The 22,144-nt window shown below is 39.9% G+C and overlaps 1 protein-coding gene across 9 annotated transcripts in view; it reads left to right on the top strand.

The window, feature by feature from the left end:
* Window positions 1-22,144, top strand: part of LOC120523992 (stAR-related lipid transfer protein 13-like) — a 546,464-nt gene that overhangs the window by 469,530 nt on the left and 54,790 nt on the right. For all 9 annotated transcript variants that reach the window (XM_039745760.1, XM_039745759.1, XM_039745763.1 and 6 more), the window contains 2 exons: window positions 1,738-1,809; window positions 14,808-14,889. In XM_039745760.1, coding sequence (XP_039601694.1) covers window positions 1,738-1,809; window positions 14,808-14,889 — 154 coding nt within the window. The remainder of the gene's footprint in view (window positions 1-1,737; window positions 1,810-14,807; window positions 14,890-22,144) is intronic.

Below are 22,144 nucleotides of genomic sequence, written 5' to 3'. Positions count from 1 at the left end.
AGTCTCGAGAGGGAGACCTGTAACCTCAAAGGGGGGTTCCTGAACCCCTTGATTTATAACTGGCTACAAGCCTGTGCAGCTGTCAGCTAAGAGTTGACGCAGACCCAGACTTGAGGAGTGCTTTACAACTTGTTTGGCTTCCAGATGAAGATAAAAGAAGCAGGAGTGAGTGAATTTGACGGCTGCTTTCCTGACCTCTTGTCTGCTAATTTCCCCACTTTCAAGGCCTGTTTCCCGCCCCTACCTACTGATTTGCCGTAAGCTGTCAAGTGGCGACTACATTAAAGCCAAGTTAAAGAGGCAGAGGCGGCAATTGTGCTCGCAATGCCATCTCCAAGTCTCATGTTTCCATCTACGTGTTTCGTAGCATGCTGTTACGCACCTACTTGTTTTTCTCTCATCCAGGCTTGCTCCAGGATTTATTTTTTTTTTTGTTTTTGTTCTTGATGTAATCTTTCATAATCGTGCTACAATGTGTGCCAACGCAGTTCACAGGGTAGGCAGGCAGGCAGGCAGAGAGGAAAGGACTGTTGTTTCCACACACACACACGCATCGAGGCAGCTCATGTAATCTGATGTTTCTAAAATATCAAATCCAATGTCCTGATTTCATTCCTTCCCAAAGAAACGGTAAGGCAGATTAAAGGCCGTCTCCGGTCGAGTTTTATTAAGCTGTCTGTTACGTGAGAATCTCCCTTTTTAATCCATCTTTAAATGGATTGGAAATGTAAATAGAAATGAAACTAAAGAGTAACATTTACAAAGTACAAATGGTTTAATTGCAGCCACTTCGCTTTGTTTTCTGATAATTAGGCCCTTTATTTCCCAGCCGTCAATAGTAAATGGCTCCATTCAGTACATTCTGCTCTCAACTGAGTATGAGTTGCGTTTAGTGCTTGCCAATTTACAAGATGAAAGATTGTCCACTATCTTGTAATCATTTTGTTTATTGTGTCTTAATCTACACCCGCTCTTTTGGCCAAAAGGATATTTAAGGTGGACGTGGTGGTCCTGTGGTTAATGCTGCTAACTCAAAGCCCCAGGACACTGGGTTTGACTGGGTCACGTGTCTCCAATGGAGTTGCATGTTCTCCTTGTACCCATGTAGGGGTTTTCTTTCCCCCCTACTCTAGTTTGCTCCACCATGTTTAGTTACGTACTATAGTTGTGGTTTCTGAATTGGGCTGGTGTGAGTAAACTTGTGAGTGTTGTTTCTGCCCAGTGCTCCAGAGCTGATCACTACCTTGTACTCAGTGCTGTCGACTTTATCTGTCTTTATGACCCTAAACTCGCCTTAAGGTGGTTCAATCGTACTAGGGTGTTAGCCATTATGATGGACAGACAACTGGCAGTGAGTGATTCAGTCCTTCCTGCTTGCCTCATGTAGCTGAACTGCAGCGGCATTTTGACAGTCAGTGCTCTCTTCAAATGTCCTCATCATCTGCTGTTCAGTATTTTAGCAGTGTGGTTTTCCATCCCCTTGAAAAAGAAAACAAAATAAACAGCCATACTTGTCATGTCATTTTTCTTTTCTTCTTCATTGTACTATGCTGTTTATTTTTCCTTTTGCCAGTTGTTTAACAAATTATGCACTTCCTGGCCAGTAGTGCTCTTGGTGAGCTTTACTGCCTGGCCTGCTTTTCAGTCTGTGGTTTTTAAAAAGTCTGTGTGTTCCTCCACTGAGCTTTTGAACAAATTATTCACTTTTTTTTCTCCCTTCTTTTCTGTGTTTTTCAGAAATCGAAGCAAAAGAAGCATGTGATTGGTTAAGAGCGGCAGGATTTCCACAGTATGCCCAGCTATATGAAGGTACTGCACCCTTTATTGAGAATGCCTTGTTAAACTAAAGTGGCACAGGGATTAGCCCTGCTGCCTCAGAGCACCAGAGACTTGGGTTCAAACCAATACCTTTGTGGAATGTGCTTGTTTCTCCCATGCCATAATCTGCTTTCTTCACTTTGGCCAAGAAGTTCTTGCAAGGTTGATTGGCCCAAAGTTAGTGAGTATTATCTGTCATGGCTGAATGTTGTTTGAACCTGTGTTGCTTGGATGGGATGCTGCCCTGTGCAGTAAATCTCAGAAATGAATGACACAGTGATTGCATACACTAAATAGCCAAAAGTTTGTGGACACCTTACTATTAAATCTATATGTGAATGATGGATATCCTGTTTCAAAACCAATGGCATTATATGGAGTTAACCCTCCTTTGTGGCTATAATAGCCTCTGCTCACATGGAAAGACTTTCCACAAAATTTTGATGCATGTGTGTGGAAATTTGTGCCCATTCAACTAAAAGACCCTTTGTGAGATCAGGTACTGATGTTGGACGAGAAGACTTGGCTTGCAGTTGACATTTCAATTCTTCTAAAGCAGGGGTGTCAAAATCCAGGCCTGGAGGGCCGCAGTGGCTGCAGGTTTTCTTTCTGACCCTTTTCCTAATCATTGACCAGTTTTCACTGCTAATTAACTTCATTTTAATAGCCCTGTTTTTAAGGATTCAGCCCTCTGAATTGATTCGTTTCTTCATGGAATGGCAGTCAAACAGAAATGAGACATGAAACGAGCCAACAGATGAGCAGCTAAACTGGGATTTCAAACTCCAACCAATCTATTAATGAGATGCTGATTCTTGTTGTTAATTCATTAAGCCTGTTATTTAATTTTGTGGTCAGTTGCTGCTCTTATCCTGCTACAGCAGACATTTCCAAAACTGTTGATTTTCTGTTTGTCAAAATGTTTTGGTGACCTGAGAGATCAACCTTACTGAGACCTTCACTTCTCTTTATTTTCAGATATTGTGTGACAGGCACAGGTGAGCTGGCCGTGTGGCAGCTCGTTTTGTGTCTCAATATCGTTTGGCTGCTGATTAAAAAAGAGACAACTAAGGGGCCTGAGTCACGTTAATTAAAACTAAAGCAAAAGAAGTTAATTAGCAGCAAAAACTGGTCACTAATGAAGAAGATGGTTAGAATGAAAACCTGTAGCCACTGCGGCCCTCCAGGCCTGGAGTTCGACACCCGTGTTCTAAAGGGTGTTCAGCATGATTGAGATCAGGGCTCTGTGCAGGCTACCATGTCTTTATGGACCTGGCTTTGTGTGTAGTGGCACAATCATGCTTGAACAGGAAAGGGCTTTTTCCAAACTGTCTCCACTAGGTTAGAAGTGCACAGTTGTCTGAACTGACTGTGTACGCCATAGCTGTAACACCATAACAGTACCCTTCACTCGGACCAAGAGGCAGAGCCCAAACCCTGAATGACAGCTCCAAACCATTATCCCTCCTCCACTAAACTTTAAAATAGGCAACATGCAGTCCAGAAAGTAGCATTCTCCTGACAATCCGAAAAACCCCAATTCATCTGTTAGACCGCCAGATAGCGACCAGGTCTATGGCGGTGGTGTTATCAGCAGATGGAGATGCAGCTGGGCTTGTTATAAGGTGAACAAGGAGTGCAACGGGAGCTCAGCACACTATCCTGTAGGGTATGAAGTAAGCCATGCTTCTAGTTTGGACTTACTGAGGTCTGGTAGTTAAGAAGGTTACAATCCTGTTGCAAATGGTGACACTAAACCCATTGGTGATCAGCTTTGATTGTACAACAATGCTCAATACTGAGCTGTTGTCTATTAAGAGTACTGTGGCATAGCAGTTTTTAATCATCAAATGTCAGGAAAATTTGAAGTGCATGGAATATAGCGGCCTCTGAATACTAACTGTGATGATATGTGCTTCAGACTGCAATACTTACTGTGTTCCAGCACCAGTGTCCCAAAGCATATCTGTGTGGAGTTTGCTTGTTTGCCATGTGTATATGTGGGCTTTTCTCCATGTACTCCACTTTTCCTCTCATTACATCATTACGTCAAACTGTATACTTGAGTGTGCCTTCCGATAGACTACTTCTTCCGATGACCCGGGATAGAAGGTGGTTTTATATACTGCATCTCTGAAATGCATAACCAGATTAGGATGCAGATGGACATAAGCATGCATATAAATAAATTTGAAGCACCAGCAGCAGCTCCACTTGCAGCCATTGAATGTGAATGTATAATTTATTTAACAATATACAACAATAACCGCTCATGCATGGATTATTGTTGCCTCTTAGATGGGTTCCAGATAAGTGCATTTTAATGTGTATATGTTATCACATCCAAGACTGGTTACTGACTTTTCCCTCTTGCTGCTAGAGTAGGCGCTCACTCCCTGGGACCCTGCTCTCGTAACAGGTTTGGACAATGAATGAGTCGATTTTTCAGCCTGCTCCTCACAACTGAACCTTTTCTTCTATTGTTATCAAGTGCCTTAATATACCATCGCCGCTCTTACCAAACCTGGGACCACAGCTCCATCTCTCGCAGTTGTAGTTGTGCCTTCTGTCCTGCTACATTTCTGATACAGTATGTCACAAGCCCCTACAGTTCATACCCCAATTTTCATCCAACCTTTTGCACATCCGTTGAGTCACATGAGCAGTACAAAGAAATGTGAAGGGTAAGGCTACAGACTTCATGGACCAGATTTAATCTTGGAATCATGGGGCAGCTAAACAACCTCACTTGCCACATCAGGTTTAGATTAATGATCGAAGAGGTGCCAAGTATATGGAAGGTTCCTGCTCAATAGAACTTGTTTTGTAACATACCGCACAGTCTTGCCAATTTTGGTAATTAGTTATGTTGTGTTCCTCAGCAATTCATTGCTGTAATAAGTTCCCCTTTTTTGCCCTCCCTCAAGAATTTGTAGCTGCTGGCAAATCAGATATGTTGTATGCAGCAGTGGGTCAGTTTGCACAACTCTCCTAAGCCAATTTTAAGCTAAAAGGTCCAATGGAGAACAACCAGGAGGTGTCGCTTTCACGTCTCCTTTATCCGGATGCATCTCTACCTCCATTTAGCTCTCGGCTGGTATAAAAATTCATTGTTCCTCAACAGTGTCTGCAATTTGTTTAACAGCAACACAGGTACGCCATTTTAGGTGATCCTGTTATACCCAATGCTGAGGTTTTTGGGTCCTGCCGTTAGTTGTGCTCAGTGTTCCACCCTTCATACTGATGTTACACTGCTGTGTGTTAAGGTGATGTATGTGGAAATTCATGTGAAATTAAAATCATATAGAAAGGGTGGCTCAGTGGTTGAGGGATTAGTCTTGCCACTACATAGCAACGAGAAGCTGGGTTCAGTTTTCATCCTGGTCACTTTCTGTATAATGTTTATTGTACAGCATTTGCACAACTGTTGTAATAACTGTACCAAATCGTTGTCACATCCTTTCTTACCACTCCACAGTCCTGTGTTCAAATCTGAGTGGAATCTGCATGTTCTACCTATGCACATTTTCATACTTGCCGCCAGTAATAGCTTGTTTTCTAGGAAGAGCTCTAAAAAGAAATAAAAGGAACTGAAGGGTATCCCAGAAATGGACGCACCATTACGCTTAGTGCCAACCCTTAAATGGAAAGCTATACGTAGTGTGTGAGTTGGAGACAGCTTACACCAGTTCTCTGGTTGTGTTGAATTAACAGAAAGGTTTTAGATTATACTCTATATTGGCTCCTTATAATTTCAGATATACAGAGTGCCTCAAAACTGAAGTTGCACCCTTTGTCACAAAAGCAGACCACAGACATAAAAAGGTTTGGGGCAGCCACCCTATATATTGTGCCTTGGCTGCAAACTGGAGTTGAAATTCAATGAGATATTCACAGGTTTCAGTCCAAAACAGAACTAAATGTAATCTGAAAAGACGGCAGCTTTAAAGCCCAAGAGAGGAAGTGACGTCATTGGGACCAGAACCGGAAGTGCCGTCATCACTGGCGCCAGGACCTGCCGAGATTTCCCATGGATGGTCTGCTTGAGAAGGTTGAGAAGGAGAGTCAGTGCAGCTCACCAATATTCTTAAGCCCAATCACACGTGTGTGATTATGCTCTGAATTGAACGCAGGTCCCTGCCGTGCTATCCATAAAACACATTCACATTTTTCAAATATTTTTCTATTTATAGTAAGTGACAATGCTGTTGCTGTCCAAAGCAGGGTGTCACACTGCTTTGGACAGCAACAGCATTGTCACTTACGATAAATAAACCATATGGGTTTGCTCCATTTTATGAAGCTCCTAGTTAATGAGTTGGGCCGACTCTCCTTAAGGCACTCGTTGGGCCTTCATCTTAGATTGTAAACAAACCCTGTCCCTTACCCCGCTAAACTGGATTAAGTGACCATGGTAATGGATAGATGAAATGAGTTATACCCTGAAGATATCCACATTGGCCTAATGGCAACTCTAAAGTGAAGTGGTGTGAATTATGTGAACTGGTGTGCCTGTACGTAACATACCCTCCACTGAGTCAGTGCCTTATTGTGGTGAAGTGGTTTGCCTGATCAACGATCCCCTGAGTGATGAAATCGGGAGTTGTGTACTCCTGATAAGGCCACCCAAGGCGGCAAGGTCAGAGGTGAGGTCGTGACTAAGACTGACTCAACCATTCCCCCAGACCAAGGGTCCATCCAAGGTGGTGTAACTTTCGCCGTACATTGTCATCCTGTGTATGGGTTTTTCACGTGGAGTTCCAACACGAAGTGAGGCTGTGTGATTGTGGATTACCCTCACTATGAACAGTATCAACAATTTCTTTGCACAGGCTCTTCCTTCCAATGGATGGACAGGTTTATTGTCAGATCAATGGATAGCCATGACATCATAACATGTAACATAACTGTAAAGGTACTGATTTTTCCCTTGCATCCAATTCAACCCCCTAAACTGTATAAGCAAGTTCACGAAATGGGTGGGTGTATGATGGGTGAAGGGTAAAGTATTTGTTGCATTTATTTATGGTTGTATACCAACCTATAGCTTTGTAAGCTCACAAAAACATTTTTTGTATTTGCTGTTTTTTTATTGTTCCATTACGTTTTTTCAGTAGCTTATTATAATCCTGTTACGTCTAGAAAATGAAGCTAAAGACACTAAATAAAATAAAGATTGATTGTTTGTCCCATGAATACACAGGCTGTTCTCGTGGCTTGTTTAACAAGTTCTGATGTGTAAGTGGGGGCTTGATGACGCTAGTTAATCTGTGATTCGTGTTCAATGGTGTCTGATCAGGTTCCATATGGAGCACACATTATAGGATTCTCTCACTTTTCATTATATTACATATAAAGAAATCTGTTTTGGTTAAAAAAAAAAATTTCTTCCAAATACCAGTTGCCCGGGCAGACAGTTGTCTGCAATTTTAATATACGTTCATTCAATCTAGAGCTCATTTTGAAACATACAAATACAAATTGAAGTTATCAGTAAAACTGGTTGAAATGAAGAGACAGAGCTGTAGTGCCATCATCCTGCAATTTGACGAAAATCATAATTGGTGTTTACTACTGATATAATTACTTTGTGACAGTAGCTGAAGACAGCTTTAATGGTATTGTACAAGCAATTTAATGTTAATTACAGCTTATTGTACCTGCAGGTATATTACAAGAAAATTATAGTCTGGTAGCCGTGAAAGCATGCATTCATTCAGGAGATATGGAAAACTAGGAGAATATTATCATCTTTTAACATTTTCTATGTTTTTCCACTCTGCTTCATTGTTTTAGTTTGCCTAAGGTGTTTTTTTCACTCCTAAGACACAGATTTTTCTTTCCACGTTTTAAATATTTAAATATTATTTACCATCATACATCCATTTGTTTCATTTTCTGAAGATATGGGCGCCATGGGTTCAGTATGTGGGTGACATGGAGACATAATGGAAAGCATGGTTAGCAAACAGTAGAGACACCATCAAAAACAAATTGTACCCAATAAAATTGGATAGCATTACACATTTACTGTGTTGGGCTGGCGCCCTGCCCGGGGTTTGTTTCCTGCCTTGTGCCCTGTGTTGGCTGGGATTGGCTCCAGCAGACCCCCATGACCGTATAGTTAGGATATAGCAGGTTGGATAATGTATGAATGGATTACACAATAAAGGGACCAAGCATTTGTGTGAATAAAGCCAATGTTACATTACGTGAGTTCTTGTTGTTGGGTGTGTCATACTTGCGAATCTCATCGCTGAACCATGTCAATTTACGAGTGAAAATCACTGGGCATGTTACATTTAGCGACTTTCAGTGCAGTCTTGCTCGCTGATCTTTATTGATAGCAATAATGGACTTTCTGACAGAGCAAGCGTTGAACAGCTATGGCGAGATTAGCCACAATTTCTGCCCTTTTGTTACAGTACATAAAACACAAGGCATTACACAGACAAGCTCCACTTCTCTTTTTGAGATCCAACACACCCATGTTCCTTATTCCCTGATGGTGCATTGTATAAATTGTACTTACAGATGAGCATTCATTGGTTGTCAGCTCTCGCATACACAGAGTCCACCTCTACAACTTTTGTCAGAGCAAGTCACAGATTAGTTGGAATGAGTCGGCGGGTATGTAACATTATGTGACTGGCCTTCGCCGAAATGTGACACTGACTGCCTTCGACTTAAAATTACTGGAAAAGTCATCTGATTTGATATGGCCTTAAATCAATATGAGTGCTCCTATATATACAGTATATTTGTATTTCTTTAGTGTGACAGCTTCAACTGCATAGGCCAGCTCCCTGCTACAGACAGTAGCCGGCCCCAGGAGCAAGTGGAAAAAAGACAAGGGACAAAATAAACAGTCAGTGATTTAGTTTTCTATTAACAAACTGAAGATTAAGCCATTGTTTTTTTTTTATTCAAATTTTAATTCAAAATTTTCCCATGTTTTTGAAAAGAACTTTATTTTTGATCTTATTTGTGTGTTTTGGTATCTGGAGTTGGAAGTGTTTCTGCTTTTACATGTTTCTTGTGCAGGTTTCCTCCATACCTCCATGATCTTGTAAATTCTTGAATGTATGAATCAGTGAAAACTGAATAGTTACAGGCAGGTGTTGAGCAACAAAAAAACTCACACATATCATTTATTCTCACAGACTGCATAAACCTAATGCACATAACGCCTACCTTGACTAGATAATGAATAATGAATATTGATAATGAATAGACCAAAGACATGGTCAAGGTTCATCAACAGCAGAACAGTCATCTTAATATTCTGGTATTCAGATACGTTGTTGTGAATGTTTTCTTTTGTCAATATAAAGACTTGTTTCTAAGTCAACATGCCAGTAAAGTGTGGGTCCTCTTCTTTTGTAGTGTATGAAAGCAAAGTACCAGAAGAAACTTCTACACCAAGCCCATCGGTATGGACAATGGCAGTGAGACAAGCTAAATGGAGTCAAAGAGATTCAGTATTGTTTGAAGTGGAATTCATTGAAAGAAAACTAAGCTACTTTTAAGACAAGTTACTATGCATGAAGTGTCAAAAAAACACACTCTAATAAGCACAGTTGATTATTTGAATGCGTGGTTCTGATTATTCTTATACAGTGCTCTTCATTGAATGCAGACTGAGAGTATTTACAAAGATGTACAGTGGAATCTAGGTTCACGAACGTCTTGGAACATGTACAAATCGGTTTACGACCAAAAAGTTCGCCAAACTTTTGCATCTGTTCACGACCACAGACTCGGTATACGAACAAGCCAGTTTCCCTTTCGGTTTGTGCGCGCCGATGATTTCCGCAAGTGTTCAGTCTCTCCCTATGCATTCCCTGTGCAGCGTGAGAGAGACACACACACAAACTCACGCACGCTCGAGACAGCAAGAGACACACACACACGCGCACTCGAGAGAGAGAGACGGTTGGACGCATAATGCTTGCTTTTAAAGAGACAGATCCGAACATTGTTTTAACCTCATTGTATTTAATGAAGACTTTTCTATTGGATTTTAACCTCCACTTCACTTCCGTTTACAGTGATCGGTTCGTAGCGTGCATTGTTGCAATGTTACTTTTCTTGGTGGTTCATTAAATTACGGATTTTTCAAATGTTCATTTTTTTTCCCTGTGGTTAAAACTCATTAAAAAAAGTGTTTTAAGCGAGCGGTTCGTAGCGCTACAGAGCAAACTCTTGCAGTGTTAGTTTTCTCTGTTGTTCAAAGTTTTCTCAGGGTTATTCAGTGTTTTTACATTTAGTTTACTATTACACTGTGCATACTATGGTATAATCTCTATATATAATCTTCATTTGGATCTTGATCTTTGTTTGTCCACGAATGAATTAGAAGAAGAAGCACTAGATGGCAGTAGAGAGACAGCTAAAACATAGGCATTGCATTAAGAATCTCCTCCAGGTTTATACTACTGAAGACTGTAGTACTCCAGTAACACCTCAAAACACAGACATTCAAACTAAACAAATTGTTGTGCTTTAAATTAACTAAAGAGATCTTCATTTAGATCTTGATCTTTGTTTGTCTGTGAATTCCATGCGTGCGTAGACCACTTTCCAGTTTAGTACGTTGTTGCTACTCACGGATGTCAACAATGTGCCAGAATAACGAAAGGGGTGGTGGACAGTGTTACACTGGTTAGCTCCTGAGGCCTGGTAAGAGAATGAGATCGCCGAAGATAAAAGGTACGTGCCTACGTAACATATGAATGAAAGACAGACAGTGGGTAAAATGAATGACAACGTAACAGCACATTCTGGAAATTATTATTGTTACGTTGTATCCGGCAAGTGCTGCGCGTTTCACATTTGTACCGTGGCTTGCTCACATGTGAGTGAAGTGATCCCTATTTATGCTTTAAAGAGCCTGGATACCTATGTGTCCCCCTTTTATAACCATTGCTCCGTGTATATTGCCTTACTCTTTGGATTGCCACAAAGCAACCAGCAGGATTGGAGAAAGTTTGAGAAGACATTGTGAGAGGAAACGATAGCATCGTGAAAACGAGATGGACTGTGAATAGACAGAAGCAGAAATGCTCAGACACCACCACATAATTACTATTCAGACAGTGATTCCGAGTAGGTCGTTCCTATCGAATCAATGTCCAAGGGTTTTCTTTTGTAATTTTGTTTCCCTTATAAAAAATCATAATGCTGTCCGACGAAGGGCCCAGTTCATGACTGGCAGCCGTGTTTAAACAGGGAGCCCTTCACAGACAACTTTAACACGTGCAACATAGTTGGGTGCACATGGCTAGTTAACTATATTTGTGCTTAAAAATCTTTAAAAAATACATATTTACATACAGTTTGTACGGTCTGGAACAGATTAATTGTATTTACATACAATCCTATGGGGGAGATTACTTTGGTTCACGACCAAATCGGTGTACGACAAGAGTTTTGGAACGAATTATGGTTGTGAACCGAGGTTCCACTGTATAAATATAATATAGCAACAGTATCGTATATATACTCAGCAAAAAAAGAAACGTCCCTTTTTCAGGACTGTGTATTTCAACAATAATGTTTTAAAAATCCAAGTAACTTTACAGATCTTCATTGTAAAGGGTTTAAACAATGTTTTCCATGCATGTTCAATTAACCATAATCAATTAATTAACATGCACCTGTGGAATGGTCGTTAAGACCTTAACAGCTTACAGAAAGTAGGCATTTAAGGTCACAGTTCTAAAAACGCAGGACACTAAAGAGATTTGTCTACCGACTGTGAAAAACACCCAAAGAAAGATGCCCAGGGTCCCTGCTCATCTGCGTGAACGTGCATTAGGCATGCTGCAGGGAGGCATGAGGACTGCTGATGTGGCTAGGGCAATAAATTGCCATGTCCGCACTGTGAGACGCCTAAGACAGCGCTACAGGGAGACAGGAAGGACAGCTGATCATCCTCGCAGTGGAAGACCACATGTAACAACACCTGCACAGGATCGGTACATCCGAATATCACACCTGCGTGACAGGTACAGGATGGCCACAACAACTGCCCAAGTCACACCAGGAACACACAATCCCTCCATCAGTGCTCAGACTGTCCACAATAGGCTGAGAGAGGCTGGACTGAGGGCTTGTAGGCCTGTTGTAAGGCAGGTCCTTACCAGACATCACCAGCAACAACGCCGCCTATGGGCACAAACCCACCTTCGCTGGATCAGACAGGAGTGGCAAAAAGTGCTCTTCACTGAAGAGTCACGGTTTTGTCTCACCAGGGTTGATGGACGGATTCGTGTTTATCGTCAAAGGAATTGAGCACGTCTGGGACCTGTTGGATCGCAGGGTGAGGGCTAGGGCCATTCCCCCCAGAAATGTCCAGGAACTTGCAGGTGGCTTGGTGGAAGAGTGGGGTAACATCTCACAGCAAGAACTGATAAATCTGGTCCAGTCCATGAGGAGGAGATGCACTGCAGTACTTCAAGCAGGTGGTGGCCACACCAGATACTGACTGGTACTTTTGATTTTGAGCCTCCCTTCATTCAGGGACACATTGTGAAACATTTTTAGTTTATGTCTTATGGTGTTGACTCTTTTAGTGTTCATACAAATATTTACACATTAAGTTTACTGAAAGTAAAAACAGTTGAAAGTCAGAGGACGTTTCTTTTTGAAAATTTAAACTTATGAGTATTGTCAAAATACAGAATTGCCAGAGCTTGACAATCAAAAGACATACTGTCATTAAAATCTGACTGTTAAACAGCGATCAAAGTCAAACAGAGAACTGCAAGAAATCAATAATCAAAAGACATTAATTACTTGTAGCACCTACACTGAAGTTGTTTGAGGTTTGAGTCCACAATCTCAGATGCTGCACTGAATGCATTTATAAAACTGTATGCTGTGCCTTCTGGAGGTTAAGTCCCTACCACTGGTGTGCCATGCCCTAACAACACAGCCACTAAATGTCTGAGCTTACAAACAAATGTGGTAATGCAGCTAACAAAAAATACATTTCTTTTTAGTTCAAGTTTTGATGCAGGGCACAAACATATTAACATTCCTTGATGTTCAAAAGGGCAGCAGAAAAAATATTTTAAGCTAAAAAATAGCAAAATTAACCAATTTGTAACGTGAGCATTCTTTAGTTTCATACTGCAAATTCTGAAGTAGGGCAGCATGTGCATCCACACAGACGTGTTCAAATTCCAGACCCAATGGCTTTTCAATCTTTGTAGGTTTTCCTTTTTTAATCCCAAAGTGTTAGGATAATTAGTACCTTTAAATATGAGTGAAAAGGAGAGGGAACTAGCACTGGTGCCCTGCACTGTATTGGCACCACCTTGTGCGCAAACTGCCTGGAGAACTACTGGCTCCCCATGACCCTTAGCCAGACATGGGGGTTAAGAACTGGATGAATGGGCTCTCACAAGTCCCAGAATAGAGTACTATAGCAAAAGAATAAAGTGTTGTGCAAAATGAGAACAATTACTATAAGACTTTTCAAAAACCAAAAGCCATTAGTCTGTAACTGGATGCTGAGAGACCCAACCTTGGGTCAGGTTGTCGGTAGAACAGACAATATTCATTGTCTACTCAGACTGCTCCAACTTTTACTATTATAATTTTAGATGTTAAGTAATTAGTTGTTAATAATATTTTCCTATGCATAAAATGTTTAAGTTATTCAATGTTATACGTCAGTGTTTTTCAACCAGTGTGCCATGGCACAGTGGTGCGCCATGAGAGCTACCCAGGTGTGCTGTGGAAATAATAGTGTAGTACACCTGAGTCTGAAGGTCTGCAGGTGGTGGAGACCTGTCTGAGGAGGATAGGTGTAGCTGGAGAAACTAGCGTAAAAGCAGCTCCGTGATCTCCATGTTGCAGACAAGGAGCTTAGAGAGGCTCCATTTTTACTGGCTTCTCCAGTAGTCTTGCCCCTTGGGAAATTTGAGCTTATGTGTGAGTATATATGTGTTTATGGTTGGTAAGATAGTGGTGTGCCTTGGGATGGTTTGGTTACAAAAAGTGTATCAGTGGATCAGTCAGTCAGTCAGTCATTTTCTAACCTGCTTTGTCCTGAACAGAGTTGTGGGACTTGCTGGAACCTATCCCAGTATGCATAGGGTACAAGGCAGAAACAAACCCTGGACAAGGCATCAGTCCATCACAGTTCGAACACACACACACACAAACCACACATTAGGACCAATTTAGTATCATCAGTCCACCTAACCTGCATGTTTTTGGACTGTGGGCAGAAACCCTGTCAGATGCAGGGTGAATATGCAACCTCCTCGCTGGGTGGACTGGGATGCGAACCCTGGTCTCCTTACTGTGAAGCAGCCTTTCCAAAGTTGATTACTTCAGTACTGGAGATTAGGATGCTGGATTTAGCTCGATCTACAGAATTATGTAAGAATCTGTTACCCAATTATGTAGCACTTGTGCAATGTTGTGCTTCTCCATTGTAGTTACAGCACACAAAACACATATTGTTTGGAGTAAGCTGGGTCGTTTTAATTTCAATTAGAAGATCATAATCCCCAAGATTATGGTTTGGTAAAGATTTGAAAAATGTTCACCTATTATCATATTTGTGGGAGAAAGCATTTTTAAAAGAATGCTATACATTTTCTCTTTTGTTTTATTGTCTGGGTAATGTGACCTTCTTTATTCATTTTACAGTGTAGTAGTTTTTTGTTTTTTTTCTTGCATATAATTCCAAACGTGACTGGAGGAGCTTTACACCAGAAAATGCCAAAGACCTTTTGTTTTAAACAAAACTAGGCTGCAGAACTAACATTCAAGCAGGAAGCTTTCTGTCTGTTTGCTGGCATGCAGCCTCATTACTGCTGGCCTGCAGGAATGTTTAGTTTCCCATCACACAGAGAACATCAAGAATGAAATCTCATTGAGTTCATTGTAGATGGTCACTTCAGGTCGCAGTGAAAGCCTTTGCTGGAATCCCAGAGGTTAAGAGTTTCCATTCTTTCTTCATGTTTCAGATTCCCAGTTCCCTATTGACATTTCTGCAGTGAAGAAGGACCATGACTTTCTTGACAAGGACCTTGTCGAACCTTTGTGCCGGTAAGTGCCAGTGGCATTTGAACATTTTTTGCAACAGGCTATAAGTTTGTTTTCAGTTACTAATACAATTGCACCAAAATATAATGAGTATGCTTATTTGAATAATTATTAAAGATTTAAGCAGAGGATTAGTACATGTCAGTCAGATCTACATTGCTTTGTTTACTCCTGTATGATGTCCTCAGCCTGATCTCTATGCAGTTTTTTACACTATTCTATAGGTTTGAACATCCCTTGTGCCATAACTGCATTACCACTGTACATAAAATGCAATGCACTGCCACCAAGACAGTTTTGTTTCTTTAATTATCACCCTTCATTTTTATTTGGTAACTTCGTTAATTTATCCATCAGCACTTTGAGTAGAGGCAGTTGGCTAATTGGCATTCACTACAGAAATGATCAACGACGTCTGTGTTCCGGTCTTTAAGGTGATTTACCCAAATTCTGACAGTACTGCTCACACAGTTGTTTCTGTAAGGTGTACATGTCAATCATGGAGACTTCCTTGTTCCCAAAAATTGTATTCACCATTTATTGTCAAAATAGCATTTTTTTCTAAATGCATTATGCATGCATAATTAGCATTTCGGAAACCCTTTAGTTTAGGTACTGCAAAATGCATCTGTTACTCATTTATGTCACAAGACCTTAACACAGGGGTTCTCAACGTCGGTCCTGGGGACCCCTTGTGGCTGCAGGTTTTTGTTCCAACCAGCTTCTTTGTTTAATTGGACTCCTGGGCTAATTAAGTGCACTGTTATTGCCCAGATTTTGTGCTTTGGGAACAATATAGAAATTAGAAACCTAAGTTTGGGAGAACAAAAAAATTATTAAAATGTACTAAGCAGTTATATGGGAATAATGTTTTTTTTCTTTTTAACAATATTTTCCTCTTGGTTTTCATTCTATTTTTCCCGGAGTTCTAATTTTTCAATCCATTATTTACTAATTAGTGGGTCTGATGCTAAAGTAGTTGCAGCCTTTCATGATTCAGTGTTGTTTTCCTAAGTGTCTGCTCTGCTCATTTTTAATTATTGTTATTAAGATACAATGAAGGGACCAAACTTATAATGAAATTAAATCTCTAGCAAAAACAACATTATCTCTAAATGTCTTATAAATGTAAATATCAATATGCCTCTGTGCTTTCTTAACATAAAATAAGAGAAGAGAAAAAAATACCAGCTAATTAATTGAGATCAGTGTTAGCAGTTGTCACTGATTAGGAATCTGGTTGAAGCAAAAATTTGAAGCCACAGTGGGCCCCAAGGACCGACTTTGAGAACCCCTGTCTTAACATATACAGTGGAACGTTCCAGAAACGTGCTCGCAGTCCAAAGCACTCGTATATCAAAGTGAATTTCCCCATAAGAAATAATGGAAACTCAGATGATTCGTTCCACAACCCAAAACTATTCATATAAAATGATTAATACAAAATATAAAGTAAAAATACATAAAACAAATTAAAATGCACTTTACCTTTAAAAAGAATCATGGCTGGTGTGAGCGAGTTTCTAAACTCTTGTGGGATTCTTGTGGGAGTGTCCCAAAGCAATCGCAGTCTCCCAGCGCTGTAGCAGTTCGCCGTATAAGCGAATCCAAAAAGATTGCAGGCATGCTATAAGCGCCTGCCGTCGATGGGTGATACAAGGAACATTATAAAGATCCCGCTACAATAAATAACAGCGCTGTTGCTGTTTCAAGCTGAATAAAGCTGGTGTTGTTAAAGTACTGAGACTCAGCTTCGTGTTTTGGGGTGCAAGATGGGGACTCGCAATTCACAGCGCACACGTGCGCGTGTGCACACACACACACACAATCACAATGCTGTAGTAAACAGTATACGCTCGTACGGATGTTGACTGTATGTGTGAGGCACACAGACTCAGACGGAGAATAGGAGACAATTGCCTCAAGAGAAGAGAGAGAGGGAGAGAAGAACCATCAGCTCAGTTGTGATCACATGACGCTCAGCAGACAAAGTGTATCCATACTACTCGTATTATAAGACATTGCTCGTTTATCAAGTCAAAATTTATTTAAAAATTTAGCTCGTCTTGCAAAACACTCGTAAACCGAGTTTCCACTGTACTTATTTTGGTCTTCATAACACCCAGATATATTTGCATTGTTTGGAGGTTTTATATACTAATATTATGAGAAAATTTTAAAAAGGATTCTGCAATTGGAGGCATTTTTAAATAACATTATCATTTACAGCTGAAGAATTACGCAAAAAAATGATTTAGTAACAGTTTAGTTTTGGTGCTGCAAAAATGCATCTATTACTCATTTACTCTTATGTAACAACACCTTAACAAACACTCCTTTGGACCTTCATAACACTTGCAAAGCATCACTAAAGTGTTTATGCATTGCTGCATTGTGACCCACATTACTTAGGAGTGGTCTGAGGGGGCTTTACTGGGACACATTTCTCTTGATATTACATGTTTAATATAAGACCTGGGAATCCTTCATATTAACAAGTCATTTTACCAGCTTGTCAATATGCCATGCAACACAAAGATGAAAAACCCATCCACTGTTGTTTTATAAGTGAAATGAAGAATAAAAGAAGCCTTTATTAAGGTCTTGGGTTTCAATCCTGGACATTTCAGTATTCTCAGACATTTCTTGGTAATAATACATTATACTCATTGCTTTTGAATCACCCTGTGTGGTTAAACAAGAGGCTGTCTTTTAATTTGCTCACTATGGCTATATTGAGTAAAAGTCACCTATTAGGCCTGCTCATCCTTTCACATGCCATTTTTTATGGCGCTGCTCCTGCCCATTTTCCTTAGTTATGCAGGAGTTGCTTAATGAGAAGGCAGGACAAATAAAAAATATAGAACCGCCCTAACATTATGCCCATTCACTATTATAAAAGTTATATGGACAAAACTTTAGTGCCTTGACTCATGACCTGTTTTTGGGCTTTTCTCTAATGTAGTACTGTGGGGTTCCCCCCTGCTATGTGCCAGCCACTTTGCGTCTCTGCTGCTCGTGTTGTGAATAGGGGGGCTGAACACACCCCAAGGAGATGTGGTCGCTCCTCCGAAACCCCCTCTTAAATGGTGATACAATGGGAAATAAATACAGTTTTTTTTTTTTACCTTCTCTTTGCTTGATGAGCGGCTGGCTTACTGCTGCTGCCGTGCTGCGTGATCTGCATCTCACACTGCGCTTCGAACATTTAAAAGCCTGTACAGCAGCTGTCCTGCTCTTTGTCTTTTATTTCCAGCCTGGGACGTAGTTAAATCTTTTGGCACAAAGTTTCGTCTCACAGGACATGCGGTCTTGATATTTTTTAGTTTATTATTTAAAAAAGGAATAAGAATATGAAAATATAACAACATCACATTAAAGTTTAATAAATTCTGAAAAGAATGATGCCAAACATATATATTTTAGTTTTAAAATAAGCCCGATTTAAAGAGTGACAAAAAAAGTCACATAAAAACGTCACATAAAATCGTTACACTTTTAAGCTTAGAATTTTATATATACAGAGTAGATACGATTTTTTGCTCTGATGTTTATGTGGTATATCTTTTGTTGGTATTGTATTACTATTCTGTGGTGAGTTGTGAGTAAGAATTTCTTTGTATCATGTACACATAATAATCAAGGCAGCTTACAGCATTTGACATACAAATGGTTATATTTACTTTATTTTTCCATTTCGAGCACAGGCAGGTGAAGTGACTTGCACATGGATACACAGAGTAAGTAGTGGGATCTGAACCCACAAAGCTTTAGCTGCAACAAAACACTGCTTGCCTAAAACATGCAGTTGTTAGAATACGAACATGCAGTTGTGAGACCCCAGTAGATTTCCAGTTCCATAAACCATAAATTTGAACTTGAACTACTCATTTTGGAACAGAAATTTCACTACATGCAGAACTGGTTGTGACAGGTTCTTTCTTTCACTCAGTGAGCTTATGTCTGCCTGCATTCATATTTTTACACAGTTGACAGAGCATGATGGTGCTTCACATTACTCTCCATCCATAGGGCTTAGCCTGATGCTGTCAGGAACATTACACCAAGCAAGCGACTAGTGTTAGGGCTGGTTTGTCTTGCTTCAGTTGTTGCTCACTTACTCTTTCAGCAGTTTGAATTCAATTTATTCAGCAATTTTTAAAAAATGTCACGCCTTCAGTCCCATCCTCACCATCAGTTCCGTAGAGCTCTCTCGCTGCATTATCAACACTACTCCATACTAAGGCCATAGCCATTATGATGGGTAGCAGATCTAACCACCTGCATTGCCAGCTGCAATGATATTCAACTTGTAAGAACTGATGGGCAGCTCGGGTGTATCCACGTAGCCTCCGTTAGCTGTTGTCTCATTTAAAGTATCTCACTGTGGCACACTTACTGGGAATGTACTCTTTAATAATTTCAGCCCTACTAAAAACAGTAAATATATATCAAAGATAGCGTGACACTAAAGAAAGCATACATTTAGCTTACTTCTAAGGTGGCTTGTACTGCCAAATTAAATCAACTGAAGGAAGTCCTTGCAAAAACAGAATGTTAGTGAGGTTTCAGATGATCGCGAGGGTCTTCTTCAGGTCAACAAAAAGAGATGTTCAAAGCACAGGAAGCAGTAAAGATGTTTTCTCCTGACCATAGCTATGCTTCAAGTTCCCCAAGACAATTTCAGCTGTTAAAGTGTATACTATACTGTACTATATACTATATACTATGCAAATAAGGTTCTTCCATTCCATAATTAACCAATGAAGTCACAAAATGATATATTACATGTTAACAAAATCACGTGAGAACAAATTTCATCTCTTCTTAGTAATTAAAACTCTTTCACAGCAAAAAGATAAAAAGTCCCAACGTTTCCTGTTCTAAGGTCACCTTTAACATTAGCGGAGGTTGATGTAAAAGTCAGTTTTCTGGCAGCTACCAGGTGGAAAGGTCCTTAAATTCATGTCCACTTAATGGTTTGGCTGCTATAAAAGTTATATTGCTGGTAAATACCAGCATCTCCTGCTTTTAGGTGCTTTCAGGTGAATAATTCTGTGCTCCTGACCCCCCCTTAAATTACCTTTATTTCTGTAGTAAGCTAAACAAATAAAAGACCATGCTGTGTATTATGTTAGCCCTATGACTAGGCTTTTAAGCTTTTACCAGTGACTGCTTCTGGATACATTTAAAGTGCATTCTGGAACATCTTAGACTGTCCTCCTTGAACTCCTCAAGGTGTCCCATCAAGTACAGCTGGTATCAGGGAGCCACATTTAACTTAACTGGTCTCCCTGACACTGCCTATCAGCTTGATCTATGAAAATGTTTGCTAAAAACCTTCCATAATCAGGAGACGTAAATGGAGGAATATCCCTGGCAAGGTAAAGTGGCTCAACTTCGGTCATGTGTGGGTTTGAGTTTACTGTGTAACTGTAAATAGGTGCATTGAGTGCCCAGCATTCAAGTGGTGTCCCATCCATGATGGGTCCAGCTTGGCACCCATTAAGGAAGTTTGAGTTTACTGTTTTATGTACAGTAAACAGTAAAAGGAATACATTTGTAATTATCTCTCAAAGGAAGGGGTAGACTTGTAAACAAGGGCTTGGTCATCCTCTCTTTCTACCTGTTTTATTTGCAGAAAAGGCACCGTTTTTGCTTAAAAATAGTCATATATTTAGTATTAGTTACTAATTTGTGTCAGGCATAGGTACCCAGTGACCCTTCATTGGACTAAACATGTTCTGAAAAATGGATTGAAACATTTAGAAAAAAAAAATGTTATGTCTATTAGATTGCTGTGTAACTCTAAATTAGACAGGTATGAGTGAGTGACAGTGTCCCATGATGGACTGGTGTCCTGTCCAGGGTTGCTTCCTCTTAGGGCAGGCTGTGACTCTTTATGCTTCTGGATTGTACTAAATAAAAAATAGAAGAAAAATTGAATTAACATAACGTGTGTCATACATTTGCAAGAATAACAATTCAGAGCCATTAAACTGCCATTCTTGTTAATAGATAGATAGATAGATAGATAGATAGATAGATAGATAGATAGATAGATAGATAGATAGATAAGCCCTTATATAACAGATAGATAGATACTTTATTAATCCCAAGAGGAAATTCACAGACGAGTGTAAAAATCCATGTCCAAGCAATAAAAAGTGTCCAGGGAACAAGTCCACATAAAAGAAAGTGGTGGGAGTGATCAGTGAAATAGAGAAAAAGGTAGAAAGATAAAGTCATACACGGAGCTGCTGGAAAGGCTGCCACTCGCGGTGGTGCCTGAGTCCTGTTTGCAGTACAATAAACAAAAATCACAATAAACGTGAAAGCTAAGTGTTTATAGTGCCTTTTGAGTCAGCAGCTCACAATTCCCCACTCATTGTCATTAGCTTATCATATGTCTGACATCAAACTTTTTTTTTAACCAGCTAATTTGCCTTTGGTAAAGTAACAGATAAATGTTGACACAAGTGAAACGTCTAACTTCTAACCTCCAAACACACATAATCATTGTCTACAGCAGCTTGAAATGTGGAGAAAATTATCTGGAAAATATGTTTCACCAGATCTGGCAATATCTTTAACTCAAAGATGTTTGTTTTACTGTCGTTGAATTTTAACATTCAGTGTATGGAAGCAGAAGATGATGTCCATCTGTTTAACATTATAAGTTCAATAAACAACCAGAAAATATGAGAAACGTCCAAAGAAAGTAATCATTAAGGCTTGATAGGCCTGTAAGATGTTTGATGCGGAAATTATTATAGCAGCGCTTCTTTTAATTTAGAAATGACAGACAGAAAGCTGAAGTTGTCTGCTGTAGTACAGCATATGGCTATCTTATTTATTGTCATATATTTATTTTATTTCATTTCACTTTGTTTTATTTATTTACTTGCTGGTGCTACCCACCTAAGATGGGTTGAAATCTAAGTAATCAACGTAGGCATTTGCAATGCACCATGTAAAGCATATGTCTTTGTTATGTGCCCTTTGGCATGGCATGCGTAAAAATAGTATTATGAGATGCGCCATTTGTTGGATTGACAAATGCAATGCATTTTATTAGTAACAATGTTTGTGATGTGCCCTCTTTTGGAATGACAGAGACATAGCAAGCAGACAGACACACAGACACTTATCCTTTAACCATTTGTGCTACTCATCTAAGACAGGTTGAATCTAAGTAATCAACACAGACCTCAGAGTTAACATTAGCAGTGCACCATGCAATGCTTACACCTCTGTT

Source organism: Polypterus senegalus, chromosome 2 (assembly GCF_016835505.1).
Source record: "Polypterus senegalus isolate Bchr_013 chromosome 2, ASM1683550v1, whole genome shotgun sequence".
In the NCBI taxonomy this organism is placed as follows: domain Eukaryota; kingdom Metazoa; phylum Chordata; class Cladistia; order Polypteriformes; family Polypteridae; genus Polypterus; species Polypterus senegalus.
The sequence above is the reverse complement of the archived record's forward strand: the minus strand, read 5'-3'. Positions and strand labels throughout refer to the sequence as shown.